This window comes from Opisthocomus hoazin, chromosome 4 (assembly GCF_030867145.1).
Source record: "Opisthocomus hoazin isolate bOpiHoa1 chromosome 4, bOpiHoa1.hap1, whole genome shotgun sequence".
NCBI classification, from domain to species: Eukaryota; Metazoa; Chordata; class Aves; order Opisthocomiformes; family Opisthocomidae; genus Opisthocomus; species Opisthocomus hoazin.
Genome location: NC_134417.1, coordinates 1,518,165 through 1,545,680, shown reverse-complemented (window position 1 = coordinate 1,545,680; position 27,516 = coordinate 1,518,165). Strand labels below are relative to the sequence as shown.

The window sequence follows — 27,516 nt, the reverse complement described above, 5'->3', positions numbered from 1 at the left end:
CCTGGTTCAGGGAATCAAGGCTGACTGTTCAGAACATCTCGGGCTTGACGGACTAGCTTGCCTGTTACCTCCAGACTCCACTGCACAGTTAGCAACAAGCTTCTCACGCTATCCTCTCCTCCATACATGTAGAACTGACCTCTTAAGGACAAACTCGAATTCTCTCTTTTGAAATCAGGGTGGAGTGTTCATCAGGCTATGGGAACATTATTTAAGCTGCTTGTATCAAAAGAGAGGATCCCAAATCATTTAGACTCCTATCAGAAGTCCATGCTCCCAAAATTTCCTTGCAGGAAGCTCTGACTCTCATAAAAGTTTCTGAATGAGAAGGGATTACCGCCGACTTCCTCTTCAGGGACATCATTAACCCATATTGAATCTTCCCAGCATTTTTAGTTTTCTTCACAATCCTCTACATCTGCAACAGGAAACTTTCCCATCTTCCACAAACTATAATGCCCTCGATTCTCAGAGCCCAAGCCCCTCTTCGCCAAACAACTTTTGCCTGCTTTTAGATCTCACCTACTGCTCCCCATCTGCCTTCAGAAACATAATTTCACCACTGTAATCCAAGCCTTCACTAGGGAGATTCTGGATCTCCTCCTTTTTTCTGGCAGGCTCAAAGTGCCAGGCAATCTCTCCTCTGCCCCAGAAGCCACCAACCCACTATGCTGCTGTGAACGGCCAACTTGCCAACGCAATAAATCTGGGGTCCTCTGTGTGGTTCTAAGGCACTCGCCAGCCTTTGCGTACACAAGGGAAAACAGACAGCCAAAGTCTTCTCTGCTGCTGTAAAGCTGGATTTTTCACTCCCAAGGAATTTGACCTGGAGGACCTAACCCAAAGATGCATGTTCTTGGCACGGCCCATGGAAAACCTGGAAGACGTAAAGCTCTAAAAAAATCATTCCACTGAGCATTTGGGAGTAGATTCCTTTCTGAGCATTCCTTAAGTGACCTTTATTTCAAGACGTCCTACAGAAGAGAGGTGTGAAATCTAACGCTTTTCACCGCCAACCAGTAACTTAAGCCAGTTTAGAGAATATATTTTAACTGAAATTTGGGAATTGAGCAGACAACAGAACAGACAGGTTGTTAAAGTCGTGTTCCTCTGAGGGTCTAACCCACATGTCCGTAACTTTGCCTCCAACAGCACCATGTGTTTGCAGAATCAGAGCGTATGGGTCCAACACGGGGTCTCTGCTGACAGATTTAAATCAAGCCCTTCACACACACTTTTCACATCTGTACTTGCAGCTCTGTAACTTTACTGTAATAATTATCTTATTGTTTGACTTACATTCTCTGTTTCACTGGGACCCAAAATGTTTACATTGCTTTGTTTATTTAAAAATACACTTTAATATTTCTGGAAAGAAGAGACATTACTTTCTTTTATTAGAAGCTGTACTGAATGGGCAGAATTTGTCAGAATGTGCTAAAACACGCAAAGAAATCATCAACCAGCAACATGAGTTATCCTACTGCCAAAAACACTAAAACCAACCTAGTGTGGCAGCCTCAGAGATTTACTGGTCTGGAAAGAGCCGGGAGCCTCCCAAGCCAAAAGATGTTACTACATTAAGAATTGCATTGGATCAAAACACTAGATATAATTTCACTACGGGGACCCAATGAAAAGCATTGAATTTACATGGATTTTCTTTCCCCACAATATATGAAGTCAGCATCTGGCTTCTTTTATTGAAAGTAACTTTTGCCTCTCCCCTCCCTTTTTTTTTTTTTAAGAATAGCTCATTGTTGTGCTGTATAGCTGAAATCAATTTATTCTCTAGACAGACCCATTCAATATGGATTTAATAAATGACTAAGAAAGTATTTAACAAACACTATTTCTCATCATGAAATTCTGCTGCCTACAATGAGAACCTAACCCAGGTTAGTTTGAGCCGTTTGACGCGTGCACGCAGACCCCCACGTGGGGACGTACAGCGATGTTTTGGGACAGGCTGGGGCACGGTGTTCTCACTATTAAGCCACTGAGCGCCTGCCTTTTGATACCCTAACACAACACCAGCGTTCTGATTTGAAAGTGCAGGGAACCACAAGTGCTGACCCAGCTGGGATTTTTAGCTAATATTAATCTGGAATTCTAACGGTAGCAGTATGAATCTTTCAAGTAGAGAAATAAGTGCAAAGCATGCTGCTTCTGTTCTGGGGTAAAACAGGTTCAGTCATTCAGAGACAGTCAAGAACACTCCCAGAGTTAAGGATCAGCCCGGCTCCGGTTTGAACCGAGTCCATGACGTGTCAACGGAAACACTCCGAGCGCGCACAGCGACAGCCCCGAACTCCCAGGGCCCCTGGGATCTGCTGAACGGGGTCTTCCGGGAAGGAACGTCACGTTTCAAGCACATGGATTGAAAAAAATTTCATTTTCCATAAAAAATGGAAGGAGGGCTTTTCTTTGGGGGTTTTTGTTTTTTAGTTCTCCCTGTCACCCAGCAAAGGTATACACCATACACTTTTGATGGATTCTGTTCCTCAGCTTAGAAGCAACAGCGTCCATCCTTATCACAAGGTGTTTCTCCAGCTACACAACAAATCGCCCAAGGTCGTTACTCGGACCTTAGGGTAAAGATGTCTTAAACACAGGTCCTTGTGTAAATTAAATCACAACGCACACTTTTCAGCCTGCAGGTTATATGAGTTCAGATTTGCTGCTGTACATCATAATTACTTACATTTTCAAAACAGATCTTGAGCAGAACATAAGTGACTCTCCCACAGGTTTGGGTTTTTTTATTCTTCCAAGAATGGTTTGGTGATGATTCTCCCATACATTTCAATTTGATCTATAATTTTGCGTTGACTGCATACTATCCTAACTCCCAATATTTTTGAAATAAATTTTGGGACTTGTTCTGTATTACAAGGTTAAAAAACCCCAACACTAAGAAAAGCCAACCTGATTCAAGTCTGGTTAAACCAGACCGCTGAAGCTATCACCTGGTTTTCCACTGTAAAGGGTATTCATGCTACTTCTCTTCATTTGCCACTTCTGAAACATCACGTACAGACCCACGCTTTAATTAACATGGTTTAACCAAACCAGATCGAATGGTCTTCAACATCGCTGGTGACAGACACGATGTAAACACAAAAAGGATGGCATTTCAAGTAGCAGAGTTAGTTTTTCCTCTGTAAAAAACAAGTGGAATGAAAAATATTCAAGAGTTTTTGCTTCACACAATATGCATATTTTATACATTAATTATTTTAAAAAATTGAATAGTAAGCCTCTTTAATACCTAAAACCTCAAGACTCTCATCTTCCTTGGAGGGAGCACAACCAGGGATACATCCGAAGATGTAATCTAAATGGAGTCAAATTGAAAATAAAAAGAATGAAAGCATCCACAGCTCTTCCTGCTTCTAAGTTACACTGCAAACAGAACAGAAACAGCATCCAAATACTAACGAGAAGAGAGCCTCTTCACATTCACAGCTCAGCACAAGCACTAAAACCATTTCAGATAAAGTTTCATTACCCACATCGTGGATCAGTAACTGCACAGGTTTTAAATAGCAAGCCAAGATGAGAATGTGTCCAAATTACTCTAAAGGTCATCATAAAGGTTTAATTCCATTTTTATATCCAAATCTTTATTCAAACAAATTATCACTCATGTGAATCTGAGAAATTCAAAGGTTAGCATATAAATAGACTTGAGTTACTTTGCTCAAGAGCCCCTGGGCTGCTGAAACTCATTTCCTGGCAGACCCCTAAGACTTGTACCAAAGCAAAACGGCTGATCTACAGAATACCGAGTTCACAGAATCACAGAATGGTAGGGGTTGGAAGGGACCTCTGTGGGTCACCCAGTCCAACCCCCCTGCCCAAGCAGGGTCACCCAGAGCAGGCTGCACAGGATCTTGTGCAGGCGGGGCTGGAATATCTCCAGAGAAGGAGACTCCACAACCTCCCTGGGCAGCCTGGGCCAGGGCTCCGTCACCCTCAGAGGGAAGAAGTTCTTCCTCATGTTCAGACGGAACTTCCTGTGCCTCAGTTTGTGCCCATTGCCCCTTGTCCTGTCACTGGGCACCACTGAAAAGAGCTTGGCCCCATCCTCCTGACCCCCACCCTTCAGATATTTGTAGGCATTTATAAGGTCCCCTCGCAGCCTTCTCTTCTTCAGGCTGAACAAGCCCAGCTCCCTCAGCCTCTCCTCGTAGGGGAGTTCCTTGGTCCCAAATTGACAGAGAACCAAGCGTCTGCCTTTACAGCACACAAATCTAGGGCTAACCCTGACCTGCGGAGTCAGTGAGCCACCAGGAATGGCTGTGGAAGGAGGACGAGAATAAGCTGCTGTCCTTAGCCATCAAGCAACCTAGTTGGCAGAACGACACTGTACTCAGCGTTTAGCTTACTCAGACACGCGGCACTGTACGGCACGGCCATCGTAACACGCTGGCAGAGCCCAAGCCGACCCGCCTGCCGCGGACGCTCAGTGAAGCACACTGCACCCCTGCAGAGGCTCAGCCCAGCCAGCTTCCACCCGTGACGACCGCTGCAGACGGTGACACAAAGCTGGACAACTGCGTGGAAGTGCTCTCAGGAGACTGAAAGCCAAAGCTGGCTGCGAGTCCACAGCACGCTGTGAGCTGCAGCAAGGGGATGGCCAACCAAGCACCCTTTCCACTCATCCTGTTAGCGTGTGATGGCACAGCACCAAACAAAGCATGAAAACATGGCGGTTTACTGCGTTAGGATGAACGCTGGCTTTAAGATGGCTGTTCTGCTGCGCCAAACCAACCCACTGGGATATTCACAAACAAAAAGGCAACTCTACAATTAGAAGCCAACAGACAGTTGAAACTGTGCAGCTGCCTCCTAGGAAGCAATGTTGCTTCAACACAAGAGGAGCGGCTTCAAGGCTTCCAAGACCCTGCCCAGGGCACTGTCAGCACGGCCAGCGTCTCCACCGAGGGAAGGAGCCTTATCTCCAGGAAGCCATCTTGGTGTGATATTATGCAGCGGTCTCTGGTCTAGGCAAGAAGGAAGCTACTCCGTCGTGTCAGCGATGCTGCGGGCAGACTTCCAACAAACAGCCCGGTTCTTCTACCCGGGCACAAGCTGCAATTCAGGCGATGTTCCCGAAAGCACCATAAAGCCAGAGCGTGGCTGCAGTCCCCTCCCACGGGGCCTCCACACGGTGCCCTGCGCTCCGCCAACGGCACGGTGAACCTGGAGGTGCACGGCAAGCAGAACAGGGCAGCTGGCTGCCCTGCAGACAGACTGCTACGCTGCTCCAGAGTCAGGCAGCAGCCTCCAAACTTCTCCACCTGTGAGCCCCATTTCAGCCATGCAGCTCCATTTTGTCTTGGGTTCCCCAGCCTATTAGCTAGGAACAACACAGCAGCGCTGCACCCATTCCTTGCTTTCGAGGAAGGGCACTGACAGAATCCATTCTGCTCGCAGTCTCTTCCCTGACCCGAACCCTGCTGTGTGGTGGCTCCCCAACACATGGTACAGAGAAAGCTCATGGACACCACGCTAACCGAAGGGACTGCCTCCCTCACCCTCTGCTTACCTACCAGCCTCAGCCACTGCAAGCGCAGCCCAGGTCTTCAGAATTTTGAGGTACTGGATGACATGTCTTTTTTCTTATTTTCTTTTTCAGGCCATGTAGATGGACACACTCACATTTGACTGTTTCCCACCTGACAGGCCTGTAATCACTACACAGATTTCAAGCAAGACAGAATCACAAAATGGTAGGGGTTGGAAGGGACCTCTGTGGGTCATCTAGTCCAACCCCCTGCCCAAGCAGGGTCACCTACAGCAGGCTGCACAGGACCTTGTCCAGGCGGGTCCTGAATATCTCCAGACAAGGAGACTCCACAGCCTCCCTGGGCAGCCTGGGCCAGGGCTCCGTCACCCTCAGAGGGAAGAAGTTCTTCCTCATCTTCAGACGGAACTTCCTGTGCCTCAGTTTGTGCCCATTGCCCCTTGTCCTGTCACTGGGCACCACTGAAAAGAGCTTGGCCCCATCCTCCTGACCCCCACCCTGAAGATATTTGTAGGCATTTATAAGGTCCCCTCGCAGCCTTCTCTTCTCCAGGCTGAACAAGCCCAGTTCCCTCAACCTCTCCTCATAGGGGAGATGTTCCAGTCCCCTCACCATCCTCGTAGCCCTGCGCTGGACTCTCTCCAGTAGCTCTTCATCTTTCTTGAACTGGGGAGCCCAGCACTGGACACAGTACTCCAGATGAGGCCTCACCAGGGCAGTGTAGAGGGGAAGGAGAACCTCCCTCGTCCTGCTGGCCACACTCTTCTTGATGCACCCCAGGATCCCATTGGCTTTCTTGGCAGCCAGGGCACACTGCTGGCTCATGGTTAACCTAAACACGCTCAGGCCAGAACGGCCCTCTTTTGACTCTGGCTTAAACAGGACCCTGTGCTGTGCCACCAAACACTGCCCATCTGCTGGTGGCACCTCAGACGACAGCAGTCCCAGCAGGTGTGTTACCGCGTGTGCGGCGGGAAGAGTGGCAGGGCTGGAAGCAGGGGGGGGGCTGTAAACCCCCTTCTTGCTTTTATTATTTCAGGTTTATTGATCTTGAAATAACAAGTCATTAAATTGCTACAAAACCCATCAGTCACAAAACAGATCAAAAGCAGGCCTACAGAAAAGCTGCCTGCTTGAGGAAAAGACCTTGATGATGGCTTTGGAAATAAAAGAAAGCACATCCTTAAATAATGTTTATAGCCTCAAAACTGCTCTGTTCAGATAGATTATAAAATTAGATAAAACTATTGCCTTGAGTGATGACAGAAAAATGAACGTTTCATCCTCTACAGAACCAGGAATCTTCAGATAAGATTCGTCTCTGCCACCACAAGATAAATCTCTGTGCATCTCATGCTGCTGTAATTTACACCAGTCAGACCTCGCGCAACCCAGAAGCCTTCACTCAAGTTACTCCACCTTCAAGCAGCTCAGAGGAGAATCAGTTTTCAGACAGAGATAACTAAACTTTAAAAACCCTTCATCAGTTCTTTGAATTTTCCTTGAAGCTGTGCCATCCCCAGGCTTATTTTATCTTTGTTACTCACCCAAACACTATTTCTAAGCATATAGTGGGTAAGTATTTCTTTTCGTATACTTTTTTTCTACCTGTCATTGAATTCTTAGGTACTCTTTTTTGCAACAGCAAAATCATTGTTGAAGCTAACCTTTTTTCCCCTCAAACCTACTGAATATACTTAGAAAAAGCAGAGGGGAAGTTTTGTGAAAACAAAAAATGACCACAAACTTCATTCCGTTAGAAAGTGTCTAGATTACAAAGAAAAAATTAAAACAAATTCTGATTCCAACCACGGCAATGACATTCCCTGTTCACCAAGTGAAAACGCACGCGACCTGCTACAAAACTCCTTGCTGCCAGGTGCCGCGGGCACCAGCGCAGGTCCGCAGGGGAGGAGGCCTGAACCCGGGCTCCCACGCCCAGAGCTGCCTCCCCACCCGCAGCCCGGCCGCCGAGCATCCCGCTCCCACCTTCAGCCAGCGCTCCGACTCCCCGGGAAGCCCCCGGACGCGGAGCGCGAGCGTGCCGGGGCTCCGCGGCTCAGCCGGACCAGTCGGCATCAGGCGCGCTGCTGTAAGCGCCGCAGAATGAAGCTGGAATTGAACGCTGAGCTGTGCCGTGAGCGTGGCAGGCTGCAGACACCGGAAAACGCAAGGTTCACGGGGAAGGATGGCAGCTGTTGTTCGAGGGATTCATAGAGCCAGAAGGACTAAAAATTCCTTTGGACACAACAGTCCTTCAGACACACAACTCTGAAGGACACTCTCCAAAATATTGTTTATTTTCCTTCCCAACTATATTGGCAAATTTAGTGAAACAAAGTGTATCGCCTGCTCTCCTGCAGTTTGCAGAATTTACTGTGTATTTGAATATCAAAGTATTGCTCCTCCTCTTCCAACTTTTCCCAATTTTCCTAGCAAATACAGAAGCAATGAGACAGGTGCCTGATTACTGGAGTCTTAGAATTTGGAAGGGGGTGGTGGTGAAAGAGTATTTTGGCTGCTATCTTTAGCATGTAAGTTATAACATTAAAATATCATAAGAATACTTTGTTTTCAACAAAAATTGACTACACTGGATTTTGGTTCTTCATACATTTAGTTCCTCTGCTGGACTCAGTCTCCATAAACTGTATTAAGTCCAAATAAAAAAGAGCATGTGCCTGCCTCTCTTTATATATGTATATATATAAAAGTTCAGTACTGATATCCTGTACTTTCTTTTGCATCTTCTGCCTTCCTACGGCCCGGCCCGAGCGGGACGGGGCGAACGACCCACCCTGCTCACAGCAACCCGGTTTTGTGAGCGGCACTGCAGGGTGCCAGCAGGAGGTTTCAGTAAGGAGCTGGAGCTGGCTCACACCAATCCCGGTTCACTCGCTCGCCGCTGCGCAATATATTCCACGGCACATCGGAATAAAGGAACCCTCACTCGGGAAACAGAATCACAGAATAGTAGGGGTTGGAAGGGACCTCTGTGGGTCACCCAGTCCAACCCTCCTGCCCAAGAAGGGTCACCCAAAGCAGGCTGTAGAGGACCTTGTCCAGGCGGGGCTGGAATATCTCCAGAGAAGGAGACTCCACAGCCTCCCTGGGCAGCCTGGGCCAGGGCTCTGTCACCCTCAGAGGGAAGAAGTTCTTCCTCATGTTCAGACGGAACTTCCTGTGCCTCAGTTTGTGCCCGTTGCCCCTTGTCCTGTCGCTGGGCACCACTGAAAAGAGCTTGGCCCCATCCTCCTGACACCCACCCTGCAGATATTTAGAGGCATTTCTAAGGTCCCCTCTCAGCCTTCTCTTCTCCAGGCTGAACAAGCCCAGCTCCCTCAGCCTCTCCTCGTAGGGGAGATGCTCCAGTCCCCTCCTCATCCTCGTAGCCCTGCGCTGGACTCTCTCCAGTAGCTCCTCATCTTTCTTGAACTGGGGAGCCCAGAACTGGACACAGTACTCCAGACGAGGCCTCACCAGGGCAGTCCCTCTTCTTTGGCACTGTAATTTGAAAACTTTAGTTTCACTCTATCCTTGGAGCCAGGGCCCAAGCTCGATTAAATCAGTGGAAATACTACCAGGGACTTTAACTGCTTTTGGACGGAAGCCAAAGTGAATGCCTCATTCAGTTTTGTAAAGACTGTATAAATAAATTCAAACCAGATGAGACCATTTCTCATTCCCATGATTTCACGTGAAGAAAAATACTCATCTTGGTAAGAGCTCCTTTGTCCCGCGCTGGCAGTATATCCACCTACCAACATCGGCCGTCACCAGTCAGCAGCTCGATACGCACAGAGACAGAGCCCGCACAGCTGAAAACCAGCGCCTTAAAGCTACCTAAACCCTTACAGTAACTCCAGGAGGGCAATGGCTTCAGTGGGAATTTCTCAAGCAAGCACATCTGATTCACTAAAATTTATTTTACTTCCAGTGCACACATCAACTCTTTGGTTATTCCAAAGAGTACTGCAAGGGGTTACATACATGAAGACCAAGTTACCACTTTACGCCGTTTTCTCCTCTGACAGCTTTCTGCCTTGGGTCTGCCCCTTAGCTCCAGCAAGTTCGAACAAGGCTTCCCAGCAACACGAACAGCAGCATCGGACGCAGGACACGCCTGCCAGGTTGCCCACATGGCTCAGCTGTAAGAATCCGCTCAGTAACAGAAGAACACGCACAAATTCACAGCCCCCGATCAGCCTTTGTACGTGGGCAGAATCCGCCAACGAACCCAAGCTCTGAACGGCCCCTGCTCGCCGTCGGGCACCGTGGCAGCTCACACCAGCGCCTTTCTTAGGAAGCAGAAACCAACGCTGCAACAGCAATTGCCACCGCTGCAGAAAGAGAAGGAACCAGGCAGCGGTGGCTGAGTCAGAGCTATCTCTGGCACAGTCCGAGATGCACTTAGGTGCAGGGGACACAGGTCAAGAGCACTTCACACCCAAAGGTACACCTCAGTGAGTCTGTGCCCACGCAAGCCCACTGCAACGACAGCAGGCTTCAGCCAGCATTCAGCAGCATCCTGCGCGTCCCCAGCACCATCCACGTCTCATCCTGGAAAGCAATGCTGCCTTACGGGGCCAAAACACCCGTGGGATGTGATTTCATTCTTCCACACACCCCTAGCACGCTGGACCAGCCTCACAACAACATTACACCAGTTCAGCTTAAGCCAGTTTAGGCAAGTTTCTGTATGGCACTGATGCATACTAAAGTATGCATTCACATATAAAGAATTTTTAAGAGAGTAATGAACTGATCTATTCATAACTAGTCAAAAAAATTAACAGCAAAGTAGCCTGGGCTAGAAGGATTCACCCTCTTGTAGGCGGTCCACAGTTTCTTTAATTTCACATTCACTGGGTAGTGCCCCTAAAACTTCACTTTTGTTGGCAAAAAATTTAGGGATGTTTACGTTTATCTAACCTTTGTTTTACAGTTCAGTACAGTTGAAGGAATTAGTCTTTCTGGAGCTTAAGGTTTAAAGAATTAAAAAATGAAAAATATTCCACAAATGTAACTACTCACAACGTTGTGGGCTATTATTTTTGCAGTGTTACCATGGCTTATATTTCGTGTTTACAACAGCGCATCATACGCTCCTTTTCTTTAGTAAGGAAAGCCGCAGTGTGCTACAGGAGGTAAGGGTTTTGAATTCGAGTAGCCTTTCCCCCTGTGCACCATGCAAAAAGACATGCCTCAGATTTAAGTTTTGGGGGTATATGGGGCAGACATGACCCACAGATTCCTTACTTCCAAGTTCTGTTCTCACACTGTTGCTTAAGACAGCAGATACTTCAAATTTTTGGTGATTGCCAAGGCAACCATTAATTCACTTCTGTCAAAAAAAAGGTCCCAAAGCCTTTGGAATCAACACTTCATGGAAACAGTGTAACACATGATGCAGGGGTGTGACAGCATCTCATTTAAAACTACCAGTAATTACTGGAATTGCCAGTAACTCCAAACCAAGGCTCTCTCACCCTGGGTACACACAGACACAAGGAGGGAAGCGGCTGGAGTCCATACCCTGCCCCAGCCCAGCCGCAGGGCAGCCTCACCGAGCCAGGCTCCGACGGCCCTTGAACCCCGCTCTCCCACGACACAACTGCACAGCTTCAGCTGAGCACAGTCAGGCAGGGCACTGTTAACTGCAGAAGAGGGAACAACAAACATGTCAAAAAGGCATGTGTTTACACACGCTTTCAATGTGTCGACTGAAACACCTACATTTGGTTCTAAGGTGAATATGAGATGCTACCAGGCAGCTAACAGTAGCAACTCAGTCCTCCATTTAGACAGCAAAATTGCCTGGAAAAGGAGGCAGAACAATCCTCCTTTTCAACAGAAATGGCATCACTGGGACAGAAGCTATCTTACAGAAAATGATTGAGGTCTTATAGATCATGACTAGCATCCAGATTCACACCAAAAGCAGGAACTCCACGCAGCGTCTGAAGAACAGTTAGAGTCAATGGGCAGCTGCTAGGCAGCAGCACCAGCTAACCATATCCCCAGTAAAACAGAAAGGAAGTATGCAGCAGGTTGTATTTATAACACAAGTCTTCCTAATTCCTAAATCAGAAACATCTGAGTTTAGGGGAAACACCTTCAGCTTTCTGCAAGGATGGGGACAATTATGGATCCAGTACTTCATTAAGTAAATCCCAACTCCCGACAAAACAGCAAACAACACACATAACCCGACAGCTACGCTTCCAAAGTATTTACACTCCGGCTGCATGCCCAGCAGTGTAGAAATGCGATCCAAACAGATGTCCAGGAAGGCGGCACAGGACAAGGAACCCACGCTAACTTCAAACCCGATGTATTGCCCATATCGCTTCACGGCTATTTTTGTAGGCAGGTGATGGACAGCCATTTCAGCTTAACATCAGACAGAAGAGTAAGCTTTAGTGACAACTGTGTTCACACGCCATGGATTTGACCAGGTATCTCTCCACAGTCATAGTACAGCAGTCTACTGTCACATTACTTTACCTCTGCACCCTTATAAACCAGTACACTGGCATCCACAGGACTGGTCCAAGTGCTGCTTTGCAGCAGCTTGGAGAACCATGCCGTGGGGAGCAGGGGGGCAGGCAGGAGATGGCCCAGCCGCGCTGACATAGTCAGCTAACTGCAAATCAGTGATCCCAAATCTGTGGTAGAGCAACAGGTAACCAGAGGGGCAACCTCCGGCGAGGCATTCCCTGCTCCGCACGCTTCCCCCCGTCCTCCTGAAGAGGGGCACCTCAGGGAAAAGCACCAAGGACAAGGGGGGGAACACTGAAGGGACAAAGCAGCCAGAACCGACTGACCGAGGTATTCGTCCGTCCACGCTGTGAGGGGCTGAAACACACAAGCCTACAATTACAAACCAAGCACACAGTTTTCCTTCCCTTACTTCCAAAGTTTGCTACCATTCTGAAAAGTTTTGAAAATGTTTTGTCTGAAGATAAATGCTCACGTGCATGAACTCACTTAAAATCAAGTACACCTCTTTCTAAACTGCAGTATCCTCAAAGCCCACCTGCTTCAACCACAGTGCTCTCGACTGGGGGGCAACCTGGGAAGCCACGGCCTTCTAGAGTTACCAAATCCCGACAAGCACACATTGAACTAAAATAAAGCAGAGAAACTATGAAATCTGATCTAAAAATCTCAGCATTACAAATGTGCTTGTAAACCCCACGACTGCGATGGCGTACACCGGCAAACGTGATCCGACTGCTGTTACACCCCCAGCCGCCTGCATTCCCGTCTCACGTCACAGCAACACTGCGCTCCTGGGACCGCAGGGCTTCCGACGCTTTTAGATACAGCACGGCCAGGTCCTAGCCCGTAAATAAAGCACCAAGCACAGTGAGGTCCCAGCCCATAAAGTAGCACACAACAGCAACAGCACTAAGTCATTTTCCATTCATAATCGGAAGGAAAAAAAATTCATCCTCTTTTTACAACTATAGACTCCTGATAGTTTAGCTCAATAATGCATTATGTTACTCAGCATTACTAAAAGGCACATACATAAAACTACTCTGAAAGCAAAAAAAACTAAAAAAATCTGCATAACAGAGATGATGACTTAATTTAAAAAAAAAAAAATCAGAAGAATCTCAGACTTCCCATGTTTGCCTCCTAAATTAAGGTAAGAAAATAATGAAAGCTATTTCCTAATGCCAGTTAAACTGAAAAAATTTGATTTTATTTTCTGAGTAAAATCTTTTCATCCATTGAGAGTCTACAGTTGGCAGAAGAGAGCAGAGTGCAAGCTGAAATGCCATGCTATCATCGCTGGGGCACAGAGCTGAGGCTGGAATCTACTGTCTTCTCCTGAACACGCCTGCCTTGATGTATCTGCTCCCTTCACCTTGTCAGTCTCGCACAATCATTTGCTTTTTGAAGCCTGAAAAGGCAACAGTGAGAATAAAGTAAGGATTTCCTGTACCTCAGTCCTTGCATTTAGTTCATCATCGCCAATGTTTTTTCTCTATTTTTATTGACAGTACCTGTACTCTTCCTCACAGAACACCTAAAATTTTGCATCTGGAAATGGCCTAAAAGAATGCCTTTCCTCTTTTCAATTTCACAATAAAAGGACAAATAAAACAACATACGGAAGTTTAAACAATCAATCATCTTTAGGAGAGAAGGCTGTGTAATTAAAAGCTGAATTATCATTGAAATAAACCCCTCCCCAACCTGAAGGACAGTTAATGGTCCTCCTTTTATTCCAGTGAAGTTTTGTGCAGGAACTACCTTCACACACTTACACTCCTGTTCAAAAAACTGTCAGAACACACTGCTGCTCAGGTCTCACCACTTCTTTTTCCCCTCACAAAATGCCAGCCTGGCTTAGGCAAGCAGGAACCGGGACGCCATCACACGGGGCAGAATCCCGTGAGATTTACTGGAACACTGGCACAGCCGGCAGCAGAGCCGCTGGGACGGGGGACCTGGTGTTGCTAGAGGCGGAGCAGAAACGCGACCCGCACGGAAAGGCCCCGTCAGAATGGCAGTGAGACGAGGGAGACCACCACCCCACCACCCAGGGCCCAGGAAGGAGGCCACCGCGACCGCACAACGCGGCTGTGGAAACGTCTGACACCAGAGGAAAAGGGACACTAGCGGAGATCCCAGAGACACCGTCACCGAAGCACTGCCCTCACAACAGCAGCGGTGCTAAAGCCTCCCTAGAGAGGCAAGCCCTCAGATTCGTTTCTTCACTCTGCTTTTGCAGGTTTCTCTCTTCTTCTTTGGAGGAGTGAGCACTTTCTCTCCAGCTATCTTTATGTTTGCTTTCTATCCCGACTAATTTATCATTGGTTTATTGCACTACACTTCCACCACGCTTTTATACTCTGCGGACAGGGCTAACAGCCTGACAAGGTACTGGAAAGAACAAAGGAAGAAAAATAGAATTATGACAACAGACAGGTGAAATATGGATACAGAGATACAACATGACCAAGCGCATGATGTGCGTGTTCATTAGATTTCTTGTTCTAGCACCAAAATGCCCTACCCACATTGCACGAACAGTTATAAATAGATGATGAAGAGCCTGGCCCTGCCCCAAATTGCTTACATTCTAGGTATCAAATGACAGCCGAAGACAGACAAGCTCAAAAAGCAGTTTACATGATGATTATAAAGGCTAAACGGATGCTATCTTACCTAGACGATTTGCTGTTTGCTTTTAAATGTATTTAATGTGTATTTCTCTCACCACTCACACAGAATTGTACCATGACTGGTATACTGAGATATTGAAAGGATCAAAGCCTTGGGCCAAACAATTCTGTAAAATCTGTATTTAATAACTTTTAAAAGTAACAAAGCTAGCTAAACAACGTAACACTTTTGCTTAACAGTCAAAGCACTATCATTCTCGTAACCAGTCAAAAACTTTGATACTCCTAAGTGTATAATGACTACCAATACCAGCTTCTGGCAGGACTGACAATCCTCCCGTTATCCACACGCACATTCCCCAGAAACAACTGCCCACGGGTTCACAAACCAAACCCGCACACAGCCCGCGGGAACCCCCGGGACAGCGAACTGCTCGCAACGCTGGCGGCTTCCACGGTATGACTGCCAACTGCCCATTTATAGAAGTCATTTCAGTATAAGAAGTAAGACTTGATACAAGGTTTTGCTACGTTTAAGCAGAAATCCACTGTCACTATCAGAAATACAGCCCCTAGTTTAGCTACCCTACAGACTTCGGCAGACTTCACGGTTTTCAAGATAGCGATTTACATTCCATGGCTAGAATTGAGCATTCTTCTTAGGTCTTCATCGAATTTTCCATGGGAATTTGCTATTTTTGAAGCATAAAATCATCAGAATTTTACAACAAAAAAAGCACATTTTTGTCTATTATTCCTCCCTTTGATTTTCCTTGTGTTCTTTTAAAGGCTAATAATTTCTTCCTACCAAGCTGCCCAAATGACAAGGCGCAGCAGGGGGATACATTAATGCAATCAGGAATGCACAAAAATGACCAAGGTCAACAGTTCCTTACGCTCCGATAGCGGCTCGGGATGCCGGTGAAACACCGGGATCACCGGCAGAGACCCCGGATGGAGCACCGCGCCCATCCGGCTGCGGTGCTGAGTCGCAGGCGGCCAGCAGCACGGGCTGTGCTGGCTAGCACAGGAGCAAAGGCACAGCGCAGAAGCAGGAGGGTGGTGCCATCAAGCAAACCGAGAACACGACCAGTGGCTTGGCTAGGGAAATGACCTCAGCAGGATTTGGACAACCTTGAAGAAAAACAGCGAAAACAGTAAAAACCACTGGATACTTGATTTTCCTAATGTATGCTATGGGAGACGAAACAGCCTGGGAAAAGAGACACAGAGTCTCAGAGGACATGAGAGGCTGGGATCAGCTTCTACACACGCTCATTTTATGTTTAATATGCACGACAAAAAATTTAAAAGGTGAAAATATGTAGATGTGGCACTTCAGGACATGGTTTAGTAGCATGGTGGTGATGGGTTGACAGTTGGACTTGATCTTAGAGGTCTTTTCCAACCTGAATCATCCTATGATTTTTTTTTTTTCCCCACATTTAACTGTCAGCTTGTACATATAGAGAAATAAAGCACATCCCTTAAATTATTTATGGATAATAGATCATCACACCGACTCCAGCTTCTGTGAAAAAGGGAACAAGACAGGACACCAGGTAGGAAGCACTCTCATTCTCCATCTACACCACGAGAACGTCGCTCTGAATCTAGAATCTCGACCACAGCCTGCAGGCAGCTTGTGAGCTGGCATTACTCCTAAGGATGCCAGGCAGTCTTTCAGCCAAAAAAAGAACACCTCGCACCACTCCAAATGTTAGAGCTTGAACACACAAGCTGCACACTGACTTCACTTAATCACCATTCGCAATGTGATGTTAGTATTTACTCACAGTCCCTGGCACACCACCAAGATTTTCTTTTCTTTTCACACATTCAGAAGACAAAAGGTGAGAGCATTAGGGAACGCCACACAGCAAACTTATTTCTGTACTTTGCTGAGAAAAGGACAACTACAGGAAAGAATTTAACACTCCTTCCCCCACCCCACACGCAAACACTGAAGCCTTCGCAAAGCCTGAGGCTCTAAACCCCTCAAAAGCACATAGAAGATGAATTATTACACTGGCAATAACTATACTTTCCAACAGTAAAACTTAAAATCCAAGTGACACAATGGAACTAGCAGGCAGCACGCTTAAAGCAAGCAACTGATGCAGAAGTAAAACGTGGTCCACGTGTGGTGAACCACGCCAGTTTTCTGCGGTAGCCAAGAGGACCTGGTGACAGAGGAATTAACGGACAGCGGGCCCACCCACAGATCATCGTGCCAGCTCCCGAGTTCGTGATCCCTGGGGAGCCGCAGGGTACCAAGGGGGATGTGTCCCCATACTTCTGACGTTTCCCTGGCCACCGGACAGACTGCGTTAGGGGCCCTGCAGCCCCACCCACGTGGCAGCACCTACCTGCAGCACAGGGAAATACGTGGCACTTGCTGACACTTCATCAGTTGAGAGGACACCAACACAGAGGATGAGAACAGGCTGGCAGCATCAGCAGAGCCCCTCCAAAGGCAATGCTACAGCTCGTCAGCTTCTTGGTTGCACGGGTTCCTTGTTTCTAACAGACCTTAGCTCTCCTACCCTATAGTCCATCTTTCCTTGCCTCCACCTACCACAAACTGTTTGAGAGTGGATTGCAAACTACAGGAATTCCTTCCTCTGAACTGACAACTGCTCTGAGCATGCTGGATCTAGGAACATTCAGGTGGCACCAAACCCCAAAGGACAAATCCTATCACCACAGAGTTGATGCAGAACACCCCTTCCTCGGACTGCTCTGAAACACAGCCCTGGTCCACAGGTAAGGCAAAGCGGCCTGACTGTGCCAAGATCAAGGACAAAACGAGCACCTCTCAACTCTTCCAGCAAACGCTTCTGAGGACTGCCATCAGCCAGAACTCCCTTTCCCTTCATGATCTCTAGAAATCACAAATGCTTTTCCAGACAGAAGAGGTCACAAAGACAAACCAATCTGCAGTCTTGGCTCTCCCTACGGAACCATATGCCACTTTAGGAAAGCGATTTTCCCTCCCCTGTGTCTTGCTGTGTCCACCCCCAGCACCAACACACCCACACTGAAGCCCTTTCCAAGAGTGCTTAAGCTCCACGGACAGAAAGCACCCCAGGAAGAGCTACGCTCGCATTTCAGAGGACAGGCTGGCTCTGTCACACGGGTGAAGGCAGCCTGCTCCCCCCCGAGCCCCACACCAGGCAGACAGCAGTAGTCCACACGTGCAAGTCCACAGCTGAAAAATCCCGGCCTCCCTCGGGCTGCGGACACGCACCAGGCTTTCACTCCAGTGAGAGCACAGAGTGCTTGGTGCGCCGGAGCAGGAGTGAACAGTGCACAGGAGACAAAGCAATGCTCCAGTGGAGCCCCTCTCTCCCACCTCTCTCCCTGTAAGGAGTCATTCTTGTGTTGAGCCAAAACCAAACCGCACCCCTCGGCCAGCTTTCCGCTCAAAGGTCAGCAGAGTACAAAATTCTTCTTAGCAGGGTCACACAAGTGGAAAGGGGTGGGTAAAAATTTGTCTGAATAAAAGACCAAGCACTACCGGATTATAAAAAAAACTATTTTAAAAACAACACTTTCACATTTTTATAATCCAGCAGTAAATAAAGGAAGGCAGAGGCATTGTTGGTGATGGCTGGCTTTTTCTTGTAAAGAGCTCATTGATTTTGGACTGCATCCGTCTCCAGCCTTGTGAGAGCACTTCACATCGTAATGAACTACAAAGCAGAGTGCACTTCTCCAGCCAAGGCTATTTTGGTTTTTTAAATTTCATTGCGCTCCAACACTATAAACCAGCCACCCCTATTCCAGCTGATATTCCTAAATTCAGTAAAAATAAGTGTCAGCAACACTGCAGCTCAGCCAAATTAAAACAGAGAACGTTTCTGACTCCGTACAGCTCAGCGTGCCGGTATACTGTATTGCTTATTTCTGGGAATCCTCAGGTCAGCTGCTTACTGGGCCCACTGATGGCATCCGTCCCGTGACGCACAGGAACCAACCCACCCCTCCCATTCGCCAGGGAAGATGCCAGAACAAAAAACTTTGTGCTTAAGGACTTTTTTGGACCAACTGAGCATCTATGTCCAGGCATTTTGCTGAAACCAGGAGTCCTGGGCTCCATCCTGGTTCCTCCCTCCGCCGTGTACCATACCTGTCCTTCCCAGCTGCTTGCTTGGATCAGGTAACAGGACAACACGATGCGTGTGCACAGCGATGGCAGCACGGCTCCCGCTATCAGAAACAGCAGCAGGGAGCCTTCCCAACCAGCACCTCCCCAGTCCCATCTACAGCAGAGCTCTGCCACAGCCCTTGCGTTAGGGGTGAGAGGAACAGAGCACCACACAGCTCATCTACCCTGCTGCAGCTGGGAGAATACGGGAACACCTGGTCCTGGCGTTTGGCCTCCCAAGGTCAAATGAACACTACTCCAGAGCACATCACAAAATTACTGCTTTATGACCAACACGCTCTCATTCATGAAAAAGCTTTCTCTTCATGGGCTGTGAGCGAACAATTCCTGTTGCCTGCTGCAATAACAAAAAGTGCAGCAAAGAACAGTAATTTTTTTTAACTGCTGAGCTCAAAGCTTTCCACTGTATCTCTGATACCTGCTAATTTGGTGACTGAAATGCGATGCAGTTTTCAAAGTATCTTGCTCTGCCTCTCTGCAGAGACCATCAGCAGAACAAATACGTTACCAGCATTTGGATTCTCATTAGCTCAAATCAGCCTCAGCACAAGATGACAGGAGCAGAGCCAAGCTTTCCATGCGCCCTCACACAGCACCTGTCAGCACTCCATGAAGGACACAGAAGTGGGCGGCCAGGTTCCTCTCCGCTGTCTGTCCCCAACAAAGCCTGCCCGTCAGGCTGCTGCTGCCTCCTCTGACAGCACCTTTCAGCCCGCGCCGCTTCTAATCCACTAACGATGAATCCGCTGCCTGGCGTGGAAGCGGCCCCGGGGAGCGCAGGGACTGCACGAGGGAGCTGCAGGGACACAGGGGGCTGACCGTGCCAGCTAACGTGGAACAGCACCACAGAGACATCAATCTAAGCTAAAACAACAGATTTGTTTATGTGCAAGCCTAAGAAAGGTTGGGACAAAGAGAACAGTAAGGTCAAAGGAGCATCTTCTGGTTAAAGGGGAAGCGAGTTGCAAAATGAAAGCATCTGGTTTGATCATTTTGATAGTTCTGCTGGGCACTTCAGGCTGCAGCCACAGGAGCAAAGACCGAAAGGCGAGTGGATCTTTGGATGGCACAAACTGACCCTCCAAAACTTACCCAGAACAAAGCCAAGAGGGTGACACAGCAGGACCACGACAGCCGGCCCAGCGTGCTGAGCACCGCACCGCCCGAGTGCCGGTGTACGGTTCCGCAGGAGCCCGGCGGGGAGGAAGGCTCCCCGGGAAGCCAGTGGGCCCTCGTCCTCCCACCCACCCTGGTACTCACGGGGAGGGCATCCGATGCCAGCGTGCCTCTGCGCACTCCAGCCAGGTGTCACAGCAACTGCACTAGAGACAGGAGTGTAACCAAAGCACCTCCACGCAGGAGCATGACTTAAGTGTTGGAGCAAGGACTGGGGTGCTAACACTGAAAAATTTAAAGGGGGAAGAAGAGCAGGACCGAACCCCAGCACTAAGGCTCTCCACGTGTACAGATTAGGTATCAGCCCACACGTAACAAGCCTGCCCATAGCTGTGGCTATTTAATCACGTCTTACTAACTCATTTTGCACAATTAAATCCAGCACCTGTGAAAATTGTCATTTCATCTATCTGCAAAGGTACTTAAATAACATTTTCCAATTTCAAAGAGAGAAACCACAACAAAATCTCTTCAAGTCCAAAGTGTCCACATTTAACTGCAGTACCCAGGCAGCGAGAGGGAATATTTAACCAAACATATCTCAAAACTCCCACTCACATGAGAAAGCTCTTTCCTATTAATACTTACAGTATCTAATTGCAGGTCCTCAGAACTATCTTTTGACCTCCATGAAAGAAAGTAAGGAGATGAGAATTTAAAAAACCCACACATTCTCTCTGTCCCCCCCTCCAAAAAGTTGCTCTCTTCCCATCAAAATTCCCACCACTTTGTTCTCAAAGCTGCACTCCTGAAAATCCATTTCTTCTACTGTCCTCATCTTGAAAGTTATTTCATCATTACAGGTATAATATTAACAGTATTGTCTGCTACAGCAGTCAAGATTCCCCTCCCTCAGCAGTATGCAGCAAGGCTAACTACTGCTTTGACTACACTAGCAGTACTAAAAATGTGTACATACACAAGGAAGTAAATTGTGCGTGAAAACTGCAAGTAAACATGACCACATACAAACGAACAAACTGCTATTTTTTAGCAAGTCTGAGCCAGTTCTCACTGTTGCAAGAAACATGAAATCTGAGAGGCACCTGAAAGCTTCTAAAAGAAGGATATTTCTCTTCTCAGATTTACAGATATGCTTTTGGCACACTCACACTTTACCACTCAAAATGGCAACAAACCAAAACAGACAAAAGGACAGCTTTAATTCACTGCAGAGATCATCTCTCTCAGCAAGTGTCTCACACAGTACCACTCTTACCAACAGAATGTGTGTACAGCACAAGAGAGAGAGAGGCTTTTCACTGACACCTGGGACAAAACCAGAGCAAAAGCAGCTCCCAATGCCAAAGAGGAAAGTCACATTTCTCAAGCGTTCCCACCTAACGTAGACAGAAGGCCAGCCATGTAACAAGTTACAACCACCAACCTATTTACCCATTTCTGGAAAACGCTTGTAAATTTAAACTGTGTGAAATGTCTACCTACTTCTTTCATTCTATCAAAAGGCTCCATCAGCAACAGACAATTAAGCTGCTGGCCTGACCTCCAGGGGCTGGTAGGTTAATCTGTTCTGACCTTATCTTTATTCAATCACAATACTGAAAGATTGCCTGAATAACTTACCAGCAGTGAACAATGCCAACAGTCACCCTTTCACTACGGTGCTCCTCCAAACTGCCCCCCAAACAAATTTTTTTAATCATGGGGGATATTTAAAAAACCTCAAAAATTGTAAAATAAACCAACATGCTAATTCTCACTCATTGGTACAGAACAATGAGAAGTAAATGAGCAAAAGCAAAAAAAAATTTCTTATCTTGCCCTTGCACATCTCTCACTTCCACCACAGCTTTTGTCAATGTCAGATAATATGCTCTCTCTTGTTAACTGCCAATCACATCTTTTATTTACAGTATTTTCACTCGAAGAAACTCAACATAAAAGCTGCTATTTGATAAAAACTGCCTTGTAACAATAGGCTTAATCACACAGACCTCAACACTTTGTATTTTAACAACTACTGGCTTGTTTTCAAAACCCATTCTGTGAGGGTGCACTAAACATAGCAAAGCAGCGAGTGAAAATTAGGGACATAGTTAGGCCCACAAAAGTCACTAAGCTGGATTCATCACTCAGTGATTCATTTACATCACTCAAAACCTATATTTAAAGTTCACAGCCTATGCTCAAATGCCTTTCTGGAGAAAAGCCTCCAGTGCTCGGTGCAGTACAGGGCACAATCCCACACAAGCAGTCTCCTCCCTCCAATAACACAATAACCACCCATGTGAAGAAGCCAGAGACTCACATCAACCTGTTAGAGCAAGGCAGCTTTGAGAACAGCAAGAGTCACACAAACAGATTTTCAGCGCGGTTCCTTCACGCGTTCACGTTTCACTGTGTGGCCGCAATCCTTGAGAACAGACCACTCTTCACGGGACCTGCCAGGCAGTGAAACGTGTTGACACAGAGCGCTGCGTTCTCATTTGACACATCAGTCAGAGCACTTATTCTTCAGCATCAACAGGCAAATGCATTTTGATTTAACTTTCTACACCTGTAAATAGCTTAGCACAAGAGAATACGAAAAAGCACAACCAACCATCAGGCCCCTCAATGACATCCAAAACTGCCTGGGAAAAAATCCAGGCCAATCTTTTTTGAAATGATCCCAGGAAGAAAGTCTAAGTTTAAATCTACTCCTAACTAGAGTTAGGCAGATGCTTAAAATACCAGTCAAGATTAAGTACCATCACCTTCTTCCAAAAGCAGGATCAAAGAACAGAGAAGTAAACCACAAGCCACAGTATGCGACGCGAGAGAAATTAGGAACAAAGCCAAGAGCTTTTCCTTCCGATTGCACAGGGTAATTTTTAAAACTACCAACAGGACTGCAGTGCCTCAACAGTTCCTACCTTGAAAAGCTGTGATATGACCAACAATCATGTACTTCAGTTCAAAATTCAGCGCCTGGATGCTCTGCGTCCTCTCCCGTCGGACAGCTGCCTGGTAGCTTTCCTCCATCTTTCTGGTGCAACAGGTTGGTGCTCTGTGTTGACAGATCTGTAAATCTGACTCTTGAAGCAAACAAGAAACACATAATAATTAGAAAACTCTCTAAATTACATCATAAACATAAATAATGCTTCTTAATGTCAAAGCTACAACTGCATTAAGAATTTTGAAACAAAACACAACCCGTAAGGGCTGACATTGCACAACTCGGTTACTGTCTCAAGAACACTAATGTATGACTTTCACCTCCATTTGGATAGCATCCTACTACCAGCTGCTAACTTATTTTACATTGCCATTAAAAGCATTGGGCTCTAAATCATCTAAACACAGTCAAGGGCACAGCAGAGTCACCCAAGCCTCACACCCCAAGGGGCAACACTTCCACCACACGCCTTGTGCTAAGGGCATCGTAACACGAACAGCCGAGTGGAAACCACACCTCAAACTAGGGTGCAATACTCACCCACCTGCAGTGCCTCAAGGAACCCCCATTCACCTCCTACAACAGGGGAAACTTCTCAAAAATATTTGAGCTCTGAAGCAGCTCACCCAAAAAAAAAGATAAAAGCCACACCAACCAGCACCACCACTGGGAAACCAGAGACTGCGGTTTCAGTTTCTCGGCCTAACGCACACACAGTCAACGAGCCTTTACCTGAGCCAAGAAGAACCGTTTTTAAACTAGCCATATAGCGACAGATCGCTGTCTACTTAGCAGGAACCTTAAAATCTTTGAAACCAAGTTCCAGCCTGCCTACACACGATGTAAAGGCACCGAAATCACTCCCACCTCACAGCTACAGAGAAAGTTGAAAGTTGGTTAAAAACTTCTGTGGAATATTATGGGGGTTTTGGTTTGGTTTTTTGGTTTGGTTTTTTAATCGTTTCATCTTTGCACAAGTGTCAGTAAGTTTAGTGTCCTTGATAGGAAACCTGCATCACCAGGAGCTGCGATGGACACTGAGGGTCTATTTGTTCCACACCATGGGATTTGCAGGTGTCAATGTTCTGGAAAGGAGCTCTTGCAGACTACGGATAAATATATTCTGGTGCTTCACAAATACAGGTTTTAAGAAGGGGAGGAAAAAAGCAAGGGACTATTAAGCAGAGCAAATCCAAAACCAGAGTCATGTGTAAAAAAAAAAAAAATATATACCAGAGCCAGACTAGTCACACTCCATCAGGCCATGCTGCTCCAGAGGGTTTCACACAGGCTGCCACAGAGCGCCCGGACCAGGCGCTGGGACAGAGATATTAATGAGCAATTACCCTGCATTAATTCTCACCAGCTGGCCTTGCAGGGTAACACATAGCCAGACTCCGCATACAGCTGACAACGACGAAAAACAAGAGGGTACAAGGATGCACATCAAAAAAGCAGCAGAGGAACATCCACCAACCAGGCTCTGCTCAGGGCCAGCTCCAGGCCAACAGCTCATCGAGACCAAACCTGCAGGGAAGAGCTTCAATAAATCTCCCTTGCCAGGAAAAAAATAAAACCACAGCACTGGCTGAAACATCTCACTCGACTTGAAAATATTGCTCCCAGTTTACAACTCTCATTTGAAAGGGCAGCTAATTTATGTCAAAAAGGTCAAAACCAAAGTGTAATATTTGAATTGAGCTACGTTTTTTTCTCAGTTCACAAATATGAAAGTTGTCACAGGCTGGGCTGACTCAGGCTACCATTTTGGAGGTGGATTTGTTTCATGCTTCAATCTGATCTCCAAAACAGGAAAAACCAACTCTGCCCACGCCAAGGCGAAGCCCCCGAGACGAGCCCACCGCTCGCTCCAGCAGCCAGGCAGCAGCGGCAGGGCTGCGGGCTCCCCACCGGCTGGGCACGCGCCTGCCAGAGCAGCTCTCCCGGGCTGAAATCAGCTCCCTGGCCAGGCTAATTTCAACTTGGATCAGCTCCCTGGCCCAGTTCACCCCTCAAACATACATCTGTCCTGCCCCAGGGAACCGGGGGTCGGGGAAGGACCGGTTCCCTGAGCTGGCACTGCAAAGCGTACGCGAAATTATAGCGGACTGCTCAGCAACTACGTCCTTTTTGCAATTTGGTGCCCGAGCAGAGGGGCTGTAAATGTTACCCAGCCCCTGCAACGCCGAGCTGCTGCTACTCGCAGCATTTCTCCTCGCAGCAGCCCCCCGAATCTTTGTCTGCAAGGTTTCTGCAAAGCTCAAGTCTGTACCAGAAGGGCTTGAAAGCCCGGGCGCTCCGTGCTGCTTCGTGTCGGTGCTGCAGGGAAGCCCCGCACAGCTCCCAGTGCTCCCCTCCGAACCGAGGCACCGCAGCAGCCTGGGTACCCTCCAGAGAGCCAGCAGAAGAACACCAATAGCTCAGCACTCCTGGGATTCCCCACCCAGCTACCTGCTCTGATGAACCTCTAGGAGCCTGGAGATGAGTTTTTGCTGGTCCAGAGCCAAACCGATGCAGAGGGCACTCTCCAACAGCGACAGCACTAAGGCCCTGGCAGCTCAGGAGCCCGACGTAAAACAGAGAGCGTTAGGAGGCCATCAAAGAGCAAAGCCCTCTCTGCCAGCAGTACTGTCGGGTCAGTACCGTCACGCACAGAGCTTGGCAATCTGCTTGCTTCAGTCCTAGCCTGGGGGTATCGCTTTTAACACAGTTAGAGAAACCTAATAAAAGTTTTCAGTACTATACATGCCTGGGTACCAAGATGAAATTACAACTGATTAGTAAAATCTTGAAGTCTTTAGTAAGTCTGATACTAAAATTACCTTATCTCACTTCTTTCATCTTAACACAAAACACCCTCTAGGCCAGAAGAGGAGGAACCCAGAAACACTGCAGAGACGCAGGCCAAGCCCCACAGCTCTCGCCTGGACCCAGGCAGCACCCACCCGCAGTCAGGGTGGCACTGCCACCCAGCAACCTTCAGGGCCAGTCCCTCCTCCTAGTTGAGGAGCAAAGCCATTCTATACACCAGAGAAAAAAGCACAGTTTGTGAATGAGGGAAGAGAGCTTACCAAGAGCACTAATTCAGCAACTGACCCTGCTAACTCCTCTCTAGGTATTTCTGATCTTTCTCCAAGCTGCCCCTTGTTTCCCAACTAATAATTTAGCTTGGAAGGAAACTCTAGTTCAACCTTCCCCCTAAAGCAGGTCAAACTACACAAGGGCTTCATTCAGCCAAGTTCTGAGCATCTCCAAGGATGGATGATCCCACAGCTTCTCAGGGCTTCTGTTGCAATGTTTGACCCCCCTTGTTAAACTAAAAAATTGTATCTGATGAGAACTTCCCATGTTCCAGCTCGTGCCCGTTGCTTCTCAGCTATCACCGTGTGCCTGCAAGAATCTGGCTCCACGTTCTCTCCTGCCTCCCAGCAGACAGAGCTGAAGACAGCAGTACGATCTCCCGCAGTCTTCTCTTCCCACAACTGAACAGACCCAGCTCTCTACTCCCACGTGTGCTCCAGCCCCCCGACCACGACAGAGCCCCCCGCTAGACTAACTCTAGGCCACAGCTGGGAAGCATCTGCATCCAAGACACCTCTCATTTCCTTTTCTTATGCATGACCTTACTGACAGAGCAGAACACCTTCCACTGTACATGCTCGGGCTCCAACTCTACAAGGTTTAGGGCTTTCCTAAAACAAGTCCATTTTCTGTTTCAGATCAGATGGCAGGATTACTCTGATGATTATTATTTTTTTGTTCAAGTCTTTTTCCCTTGAGTACTGGTTAAAACTGTGGCTAAGCTTTGTATTTTTTGAAGTGGGAAAACTATCGACTTTACAACCTTACTGTTATTACAAAAAACAGGATAAAGTATCTTGCTCCACTTCGAAAAACAGTCACATTCAGAAGAGTAAGAAAAGTTCTATTATGCTGGAGGCTAAAGCATGAGCATTTTGGAAAGCAACAAAGATCGCTAATCCAGACTCCTCTGCAACCCTAAATACACTTAATACCTGCCAAAGGCACCACCCTCAAACACCTCCCTGTCACAATTATAAGTTACTTCAGGTGCCAAACGCACAGAAAACTATGCATCCATCCGGCCAGCTCCGCTGAAACCTGCTGTGGAGTATTTTGCTGTGTGTTTTGGGGGCATTTTTTGTTTTGTTTTAAATCAGCAGAGGTTTTAGGCTCCATTCTGAGCTTCAGTACAAGTAAAGTCAAAGAGACTTTGGCCATTAAAACTATCTCAATTACAGAATCACAGAATCACAGAATAGTAGGGGTTGGAAGGGACCTCTGTGGGTCATCTAGTCCAACCCCCCTGCCCAAGCAGGGTCACCCAGAGCAGGCTGCACAGGACCTTGTCCAGGCAGGGCTGGAATATCTCCAGAGAAGGAGACTCCACAGCCTCCCTGGGCAGCCTGGGCCAGGGCTCCATCACCCTCAGAGGGAAGAAGTTCTTCCTCGGGTTCAGCTGGAGCTTCCTCTGCTTCAGTTTGTGCCCATCGCCCCTTGTCCTGTCGCTGGGCACCACTGAAAAGAGCTTGGCCCCATCCTCCTGACCCCCACCCTGCAGATATTTATA

The 27,516-nt window shown here is 47.4% G+C and overlaps 1 protein-coding gene across 5 annotated transcripts in view; it reads right to left on the bottom strand.

Annotated features, from left to right (window-relative positions):
• The window catches only part of LOC104327438 (glypican-5), a 363,470-nt gene that overhangs the window by 315,698 nt on the left and 20,256 nt on the right, over positions 1 to 27,516 (bottom strand). For all 5 annotated transcript variants that reach the window (XR_012763606.1, XR_012763607.1, XR_012763608.1 and 2 more), the window contains exon 2: positions 22,900 to 23,061. Coding sequence is in view for 2 of the 5 variants with exons in the window: in XM_075417551.1 (XP_075273666.1) it covers positions 22,900 to 23,061 (162 nt within the window). In the remaining 3 variants the exon portion in view is untranslated. The remainder of the gene's footprint in view (positions 1 to 22,899; positions 23,062 to 27,516) is intronic.